General features: G+C 50.6%; 1 protein-coding gene across 3 annotated transcripts in view; it reads right to left on the bottom strand.

Annotated features, from left to right (window-relative positions):
* Positions 1 to 9921, bottom strand: part of ARHGEF18 (Rho/Rac guanine nucleotide exchange factor 18) — a 50155-nt gene that overhangs the window by 29240 nt on the left and 10994 nt on the right. For all 3 annotated transcript variants that reach the window (XM_035892286.1, XM_035892285.1, XM_035892287.1), the window contains exons 4-10: positions 9055 to 9265; positions 8137 to 8251; positions 7287 to 7344; positions 7026 to 7070; positions 6665 to 6745; positions 6187 to 6292; positions 5461 to 5635 (exon numbers count right to left, since the gene is read on the bottom strand). In XM_035892286.1, coding sequence (XP_035748179.1) covers positions 5461 to 5635; positions 6187 to 6292; positions 6665 to 6745; positions 7026 to 7070; positions 7287 to 7344; positions 8137 to 8251; positions 9055 to 9265 — 791 coding nt within the window. The remainder of the gene's footprint in view (positions 1 to 5460; positions 5636 to 6186; positions 6293 to 6664; positions 6746 to 7025; positions 7071 to 7286; positions 7345 to 8136; positions 8252 to 9054; positions 9266 to 9921) is intronic.

Genomic DNA, 9921 nt, shown 5'->3' with positions numbered 1-9921 from the left:
GGGCCCGGCCATGCGCATCCCGCGCTGTCCCCTCAGGGGGGGCCCGGCCATGCGCATCCCGCGCTGTCCCCTCAGCCCACCAGGCCTCTCCCTGACGAGGGTCTCAGGCCCGCCCGCCCCCAGCCTGAGAACCGCTCCCGGCTCTCCCCAGCCCCAGCTGGCGGCTGTAAACATCCCGCAGCCCGGGGGATCTCCAGGGGACCTGCCTTCCATCAGCGCCCGGCTGCGGCGGGAACAAAGACTAAGCAGGCCCTTTGACGGATGGGATGTAGCATCCCGAGTGACAGCTTTAACGTGGTGGTTCATGTGTTTGCGCAGCGCCTGGGACTTACTCTAAATACCTAATTCGTTATTAAAAGCCTGGTGGGATTTGCCATTCAAAATGTGCTGAAGTGTTTACAGACACTCCTGCCAAGGCAAGGTTGCAGTGCCCGGCACTAGCTTCCTTATCTGCCCCGGGACGGCACAAATGACCCCTGTGCAAACAAAACAGCGAAAGCAAAGAGGAATTATCTTTGCTATCAGCAGATTCATGCACAGACTTGTATAACTAAATTGCTTGCTGGAAAAAAACCACCTTTTTCCTGACACCACTAAGGTGAAGTACTCTCTGCAGGGAGGAAAACACGGAAGAGCTCCTGACCAACCTTACTTCCTCATCTGTGATTCACTCTGAGGATTTACAATACTGATCTCCATCGCAAGTTTGTCACATTTTAAATCATGCACATCCCAAGTTGCCTGTCAAGCTTGAAAAATGCAACGTACGCGATTACAAAACAAACTGCCCTCTCAATGCACTGCTTGGAAAGAACCTGCCACCGTTTGGGCTGGAAATGCGCTGAAATCCTAGAACACCGTGGCACCCATATTGTCTCTCATTTCCACGCTGTGACCTGTTAGATTGATTTCCTTTTTTTCTCTTCATCTTATAGTTGCAAGCTTTTCAGAAATGTTCCCATTTGTGCTGCTTCTGTACAGGACTAAGTACAATAAGGTCCCTCAGGACTACTGAGAAATAATCATTAAATAAAGCGGTTCTGGGGTACACAGCTGGCTGTCACTTTGTGACAGATTAATCCTCAGACACTTCAAACTTTGTGCTTTGCTATAATATAAAAGTAAATCATTGCAGATTGCCCAACTACAGCTGTCATGGAGAGAACATGCTGTGCTTTTGTGCGGCTGGCCTTGGGGCATCTCCACAAAATCAGCGCAAAATCTGGCACAGCAACCAGCTGAAAGACTCCATAGCTTAGAGCTAAGGTTTGGACTGCAAACAAGGATAGCACTGATTTTCTAATCCTGTGTAATTCTATAACAGCAGAAGATTTGTTACTGAATGAGTTGCAGGTAGATTACTGTCATGCAGTCTTACGCATTTGTCATGCCAGTTGTACACGATCTCGAGGTTTTATCAGGGAACGCAAGGACCAGCACCTTGGAGACCTTCCAGATGAAGGCAATACTGCCCAGATATGAAAAGAAAGTGAAAAGCAGAAAAGGAAAAGTGCTGAGAAGAATATATTCTTCAGCTTCCTTTTCTAAAACCTCCAGAGCTCGGCAGAGCCAGCTCTGTGTCAGCAGACTGATAGCTCAGTCAGTGTTTCCTCCGAAACCAGCGCTGCAGACCACTTTCACATTTGCTTTAGATCCTGCTTCATTGGCTTATGACCGCATTAACCCACAGCCTATTGCAGGCGCTCTGGTTTCGCCTGTTTTATTTGGACTCCTGTCAGTAATCATTTATTCCAAGTGGGACTCCCAGTCCATTTATCACTGTCATCATGTTACAGCAGCCAAACCTCCTTTTTCCCCTCAAAATAGAAGCTTTCTGGCGTCTGTGTCTCTCTCCAGACAGGCAACGTTTCAGGTTGCCTGCTGCTTTTCTGTGTTCTCAGGACTCTGTGTGGGCTATGAGCAGAAATTTCAGGATAGAAAAATCAAGTAAATCCTCCTTATTGCAAGCCAAAACTATCCTTCCCGTATTAGCTTATTGGTGCTGCACTGGGAATCCTAAAAGCAAAAGCATGCAGGCACAAGTGCCAAGTGAGAGGTGAATTTCAGACACCCTGAATTTCAAGTCCAAACCAAGAACCATTCTGGCCTCCTTTCCTTACAGATAAAAGAGTGGTGGTAGAGGATGTTTGCTGGCGAACTGCAGAGACCCACGTCCTCCATTTACCCCCAGAACCATTGTGAGAAAGGAAATGGCTCTCCAAACCTCTTTCTCAACGTGCCTTAAGTAAGTCCTGGAGACTTGCAGTTACAGCAATTTGTCGTAAATCAGCCTGTATACTGAAGCAGCCAGCAAGGGTCAGGCTAGGGCAGGTGGACAGTCTGGCGTCCAGCACAGCCTGTATTATTTGGGAAGATTCATTAAACCGAGCGCCTTCTCTTAAAGAAGAGGAATTTGTCTGAAGCCCACCACAACGCTTTGGTTGCAGCTATAGGTTTCCTTTTGAAGAGGATGATCTGACCTCCCTACGGGGGTCCAGGGCTCTGTCTTTCCCATTGAGTAATAGAGATGTAACTCTCAACTGAAGAAGATGTCGAAGACCCACCTCTACCCTAGTGCTCAAGCTCAAGTCACTGGGAGGGAAGTAATCCTCCTGCCGTCCATATTCCATGGCATATCCTTGGCTCGCCTCCCTGGCACAGCCTGCTTGGAGAGCTCTCCTCCTGTCAGGGCTTTCCTGGGACTCATCTAACCCTTGTTGAATAAACTCTGGAAGCATGTTTATAAGAGAGGATTAATTTAGGCACAGAACCTTCTCCGCCCTTGACAGCAAAGGCTCAAAAGGAGCTTTCTCCATTTCCAGGTGAACAATAAGCCTAGAGACTCACAGCTCAAAGTTTATGCAACAGTGAAGTTTGGGTAGCCACTGTTGTTGAGATCCCAGTGACTGCAAACATTCCTCTCTGTTTTTCATCCCTGCCAGACTCCTAACATCGCATCTGTGAGACTCTGAAACTGGAGCTGCAGAAACTCTCCTTCATCTTCACACAACGCAGCCTCCTTCCCTCGGAGGCATTGTACCGCATGGTGTCAGGGTAGGTGGGAGAGGGAGCCAAGCTCCCATGTCCAGGGCCAGCCGGGCTGCCTACCTTCTTCACAGCTCACGTGCATGTTTCTAGCAGAACGGTGATACCTTGTTCTGAATTAAAAGCAGAATTTCTCCTGATGCTACTTTCTCTAAGAAGAAGAGCTCTCACTCCTCCATTTCATCACAGTCATGGTAGCCACTGGGCTTTTTGTGTCCACAGGACAGTGAAAAGACCTCAGGCTTCCTAATAATTTCCCCATCCTTCCTTCCCCTGGCTTCAGCTCATCCCTTTCTTTAACCACCATCTTTTCTTGTTTCTTTCCATGAGCCTGTTTTGTTTTCTACCACGTGGTGGTGCTGCAGTTAAAAATACCATGGAGATAAACAACCGCACCTGACCATGAGATGGACCAACCACCGGCCCAGGGCCAAAGGATAAGGATGGTGAAGTGTACGTTCATTATGGGAAAACAAGAGGAGCAGCCAGAAATCCTCAGATCCTAGCAGCAACTACAGCTCAGCCTGAGCCCCAACAGAGCCGCTCGCAATTCTGAAAAGCGGGCATGCTGCTCTGGCTACATGGTGGCCCCAAAGCTTGCTTTTCAAGAGCCCTATCAGTGACTTGTCAGGCGACTGCGCACCGCTCCTAGCTGCAATAACAGGAGCTAGTGATATCAACTATCAACTCTGCCGCCCAGAAACGCCTTGCAAAGCTTTCAGCCCAGCATAATCCAAATATAGGCACTCTCAGGCTAACAGCTGTCACACAGCAAGCCCCAAGCCAGGTCTGACCACAGACAGGCCATTAATTTTAATGAACATCTCAGAATCCAGCCCAATTGTTCAGCCTCAGTTCAAGCCACCACAAAGGGAACAAGGGAAAAAGAGCTCTACTACCCCGCTGCCCGTGTTGGCCTGGGAAGCGTATCCCTGAGTGGCCCAGAAAGCCAAAGGAGATATCGCAGAGTCGCAAACACGTATCAGCCACCTTGGAGTTCTTCTCCTGAATGTTAGCAAGACTCAGGAATACAAATTCCTCACAGAAGGGCTGAGAAACAGGGTAAAAATTGCTATAACTTATGCCCAATCCCTACATGTTTATGATGGAAAACAGTATCCCAAGCCAGACACCCGTGCAACAGCTAGCTCCAGCCCCTTGCACCCCAGAGCACAGCTCTCCAAAGCAGTCGTCCAGAGAAGAATCATTCGCACCAGCAATGACCTTGGAGTTCCCAAGACTGTACAGAGCATGGCTCCAAGCTCTTGGTGCACTGGGGATCAAGGACTGTCTGCATCCCCTCAGGTTCAGCTATTTTTCATAAAGCAGCATGCAGGACTGTGAACAGAGCCCCAGCTACGAGCTTCCTAGGAATGACAAATCATAACTCTGTCTTCCTCTCATAATATTTGGGTTCTCTCTAAATAGCCACAAAGCACTTGCTCTTATCCAGCTCCCTGCTTCCTACTTTTTCCTGGGACACCTGCAAAACGTTCACTAGCCGTTGGGCCTGTGGTTCTTTTCAATTTCCCTCCAGCTGCCCTGAAGGGAGAATACACTTCTCACAGCGCATGTCCAAGGGCAGCCAGTTCGTTTATGCCCCAGGAAGGTTTTACTGACCTTGAGGGCCTCTGAGAGACCCTTACTGGAGAGCAAGCATTGCTTGAGGATACAAGGTAGAGAAAGAGAGCAATTCTCTCATTTCCAGCAGATTTTCTCTGCCCACAGACAATCCCTTGGGAATTAAAGTGTTCTTCAGTGCCCTGAGTACCTGCCCCAAAGAGGAGGGGCAGGGTTTGTCTGTCAGGCAAAGCCATGCAGCAATGCCACAGTGAATGCAGTGGGAGGAGAGAGTCCCATGCACGCCAGCCAAGGAGCAGCTGCCATTCCTGTGCCCTGCTTACACCTGAAAAGCAACAGTCATGCAGGTTCTGGGAAGCACCATTTGACTGCTGTGTTAGTTAATAAAGTTTTGGATGCTTTAGAAATCCCTGTGCCCGTTCACGGGGCAGATGCTGAGCTCAGACATCAACTGCATCTGCAAAAACCAACCTAAAAGATCCAGCTTTACTCAGGCAGCAGGGATATTTGCTTGGGTAAAGCAGAGATTTGCAAAAAAAATTATTAAAGGAAAAGTTGACCTAGAACCTTCCTTGGGGGAAAGGGGCAGGAAACGGTCAAGCGGCCAAAGAAAACAAGGATGAACTATTGCCAGGCAGGATTTGGAGATCATTTAGACTCTGGAGAAACAACCAAGCCAGGCCAAGCAGGGTGGTGGGGTACAGTCAAGCCAGGCAGGAAAGTGAAGCAGTTGCGAGGCCGATTTAAGCAGAGGAATGGCCGACGTGGGCCAGAGGGGAGGCTGGGGAGCGGGTTACAGCTGGGTCAGAGCCAGACAGCGACAGCCATACTCACTCAGGCACTGCAGACCACTTTTATTCACAAGAGGTTTGGCACACAGCGAGCAGCTGGTGCAACTGGAGAAAACTCCTGGCACAAGCTGGTGCCCATTGATCTCTTTCCACCTCTCTTTTGGCTCCTTTGTCTCTTTCTCCTTCTCTTTCTCTTTTGGCTGCTCTTTGTTCTTACCCTGGAAGGAGAGAAAAAACACGGCTCCATTACAGGCCTCACACTGCCCACACATTCCTTTCCCCTCTGGTAAAAACGAGCGTGCAGAAAGCTGATGTGCAGCGAGTACCGCCGGCGCCTTTGTGCCCGAACCTTTGGGATGGTAGTGCTTTTCCCGAACGCCTTCCTAAGGCTTGGGCCAGCCCCTCTAGGCTGGGGTCACGTGTGACAAAGGGCAGGACACAGCACTGCAGCATGCGTCTGTGTGTCTGCAGGCTCTCCTCCTTGCCACAGCAGGTGATCCAAGCAGTCACTCGGCCAAAGCCCTCACTCCTGGTCTGCACAACTCACGCTAAGACAGCATGAGAGGAGCCAGAAAATGCCCTGAAATGGGCTGAAAGCCAGGGATCACTGTCCAGTGCATTATGTTAGGGGGCACAGTGCATCTGCTGACCAATAGAGAGGCCTCAGTCATCCAAAAGCAATCCAGCTAGCTGGTCCCTGAGGTCAGATCCGCTTTTCTGCTTGAAGAATTTAACAATTCCTTCCACAAGTTCAGCATCTCTCCCTCACCTTATCCTTCTGCCAGGACCCGGTGACTCGGCTCCGCAGGGAACTCAGACGTCGCATCACCTTCGTGCCTTTCTCTGCTTTATCGCTCTTTCCACTGTCCTCATTTCTGAAACAAGACCGAAAAGATCTTAACTAAGGGGAGGTTAACTGGCCAAGAGGGAGATCACTGATAAAGCATTACTTTAGGACCCCAACTCTGAGCTTTCCATCTCCTGGAGGATCTGATTTGGCATCAGTCGTGTCATTTATTAATGGGACACTTGCAAATAACGAGCTGAACTGTCAAATTATTTGTGCAAGTTCTGGCTGTCTCTGTGGGTTTGTTCATTGCCACGAGGCCCTGATCCTGGCTGAACCACTGCAGATACCAGCGTCCTGCACACGCTATCAGCAGGGCAGTGGAGCTTAGGTGGACAGGGGCTCAAAATCAGTCTGCTCCGGGAACACAAAGTGTGTAGGCCACCTCTGTCTTACTTACTCATTAGAAAGGAACTCAAACCAAGTGAGGTTCTGCTGGGAAGAATCACTGCCTTCTTGCACACAGACTCTCTGCTTCGCCCTGCAGAGGGAGAAGACGTCAAACACACAGCAAAGAATACAAGAGCAGAACTTACAAGAGCGGAAAGGCTCATCTTTGGAGATGGGGCAGGAACATGTTTAGAGTTACAGAAGAGGCACGTGAAATGCTACTTCTTGCAATTCTACCCCAGTTCCACTGGAATCCAGTGATTCTGGTACCAGGGGGATTTGCCCCTCAGGTGACCAAGCTGCATTTGCCAGGTGGGTCCTAGGCAGACCTACGACCTCCCCACCCACATCCCTCTCCCAGACACACTCACCCATGATATTGTTTCAGCTCCTGAAGTACCTGATGGACAATTAGCCTACCAGGGATGGGGCAAAAGAAAAGCGAGAGATTAGAAAATGTCCTTGCAAAGGCATTCTGCACCCCACAAAGCCTCAAGCGCTGGTTTTACAACCAACTACTCAGCTGTGCCCCAGCATGGAGTGGGATCTCCTTCGCTACTGCGTTTTCCAGTAGCTCAGATATACTCAAGGATCTCAGCCATCTCAAAACAGCCAGGACTGACAATACCTACACGTGGTCTGGGGACACGTGGTCCTTCTCCAGGCCTTCCAGAGCAGGGGGTTCAACACCTGGAACACAAAACACTCTCAGCAGGGATCCTGGTTTGTCTTTGCAGAGCACTATGTTGCAAACTGTATGACTGGACCCCTTAACTTCTGAGGATCCTGCTTGCAGCTAGAGGGTAGGAGCCACTATCACCCCAGAGACCCTCCCCATGACAGCCAGCTTCCCCCCCACTTCCCAGGCTGTGCTCTTAACAAATCTACATTTTGCTCCGGGACAGTCCTGAAACGTGGGAGAGGCAAATGGATTCCAGCAGCACAGAGAAGGCCAAAATTAAGTTTGCAGGAGCTCGGGTGCCTCTGTTTATCTAAGGTTCTTCAGCTTTCCATGCAGAAACCAGAACCTGACAGCCTTGTCCCCAAGCCTGCTCCCCTGCCAGCTGGGCATGGTGGGTTCGTAACCGGCACTGCTGTCGGAAGGGGCCTGCACACAGATCATGTTTGGCCCGTTCTTTGGTGTACAGGAGAAAGGGCATGTTTAAACCCAGGCAGATGAAGCAGTGCCTTGTGTTCCTAGGACACCATCTTCCCCTTGTGTGAGTAGGGAGGGACCAATGCACCAGCCCCAGAGAGGCTGCATGGTGATATGCCACTGGGGACGGGCATGTCTGCGCTTGGACTACACTGTGAGCCAGGATCAAACTCAAAGTCAGCTTGAGTTTTTATCCCAGGAGCTCCTGTAGAAGGGAAGGGCAGAGGATGTCTAGGCTTGCAGAAGCTACACCTCCAGTTTTTAATCTTCTTAATCACAAACACCTTAAACTCATTTAATGCCATAGATATACAGTCTACACCAACCTTCCACAGCTGGAAGAGAAGTGTCAAAACTGCAAGGTATCTGAGGGGAGGCAACCGTCTCGCAGGCTGATGGGACAGACTTTGACCTCAGTCTCTTCCTGCAGCTGCCACATTGCTGGAGAAATAAAAAGTCATGGACATCATGGACATCCTTGGTCCTCTGTGCACCAGGAGAGCCTCCATCGGGACGCAGCCTGGCTGACGAGGTGCAAGGCAAGGAATCTCAACTTAAGCACCAGTGATCATCCCTGCCTTCCCACAGCCTCCTGCCCTGTGCACCCTGGGAGCCCCAGGGCAGATTCCCTTGCTGCATGGTTTGATACCTGTGGTGTATCAGAGCACAGGATTAGATCGAGACCCAAGATATCACTGGGCTCCTCACCCCCCTTCCCTCTCTTTTTTTCTCAGGGTTATGATGATAGGACACCATAAGGCCCAACTGTTTGTTGGCTTCAGGAGTGGGCTCCAGGGAGGCTGAAGCAAGTGACACTTGGCTGAAACTTTCTTAGGCACCTCTTGCTTTTATAGAGCATGTAGCACTGTGATACAATTGTACTTTTAGTATTAATTGAATCCAAGGGCTACTTAGCAGAGGATTCTAGAAAAGATGGAGCCAGACTCTTAGAGGTGCACAGAGACAGGGCAAGAGGCACAGGTTGCAGCAAGGAAAATTCCAACTAAATAAATGGGAAGAGGGCTGTGCATCAGCCAGCTCCCAGGGCCTTTACCAGGCAAGAAGGGGCAGGTCATCCCAGAGCAGAGCAATCCCATCCTTGCTGAGATTCCTGCAGACCTCCTGGCATACCTGGATCAATGCTGGCATTGAAGGAGTCCAGCGTGCAGCCGATGTGCACGTGTCACCTTCTGCACCCCCAACTTGCCCTGCTGCTGATACGCACACAGCCCTCGCACACTCACCCCCTCCTCCGAGCCAGGGCTGACTGTGACATTGGGGTGCAATGGCTCTATCTCCACTTTGATCACCATGCCACCCCCACCACTGCTCCAGGTTTCCAGTTCCCCTTCAGGCAGCTGGAGGGACACGCAAGGCTGCAGACAGGACGGGCTCCCCTTCTCCACATCCTCCTGCTCTGGGTCGCTGCCCATCTCTGTGGCATCCAGGCTGAACCTAATTTAAGGAAGAGGAACAAGCCAGTTTAGCAGGCTCGTCTCATTGTGCCAGGCACGGCACAGTCCCCACGATGCCCTGGCCTTGGGCAGACAGTTCTAAAGAGCTCATGCAGTTGGAACAAGGAGTGTCACCACAGCAGGCACGTGGAAAAGAAAATGCCAGGAAGCATCAGCCTGGACACCAAGTCCTGAGCCTGTTAAAAACAGCTTCTCTGGCTGCCATCAGTGAGTCCAAGAGCTCCTTGGGCACCCGGGATGTTTAGTGCCGGATGCTCTCGCTGATGTCTTAGCAACCCCGGAGACTGAGCAGCCACCCAGACAGCGGCCTGCCTCGCCTGCGGGAGAACTGCCTCCCTGTTAGCCACATGGCCAGGGAAGTCCCTCTGGGCACTTAGAAATGTCAGATGTTGTCATTTAGTGAATCATCATGTCACAAATCCTGCTCCCACCGGGGCCCAGCTTCGAGGAAGGGAAAAAAAACCAAAACCACTTCTAGGAAACGAGGGGTGGACCAGCTACCCCAGTGCCCCACGGTTTCCTGACCACCAAGTGCTGCTGCAGCGCCAACAACACAGGAGCAAAATGATGGATAGGGCTCAGTGTAAACTCTTACTGTCTGCATGGGTTCTGTCTGCAGATCATTGTCGCTTCATT

Source organism: Egretta garzetta, unplaced genomic scaffold (genome assembly GCF_000687185.1).
Source record: "Egretta garzetta isolate BGI_Z169 unplaced genomic scaffold, ASM68718v1 scaffold4, whole genome shotgun sequence".
Taxonomy (NCBI): Eukaryota; Metazoa; Chordata; class Aves; order Pelecaniformes; family Ardeidae; genus Egretta; species Egretta garzetta.
This window is presented reverse-complemented; position numbering and strand designations above follow the sequence as displayed.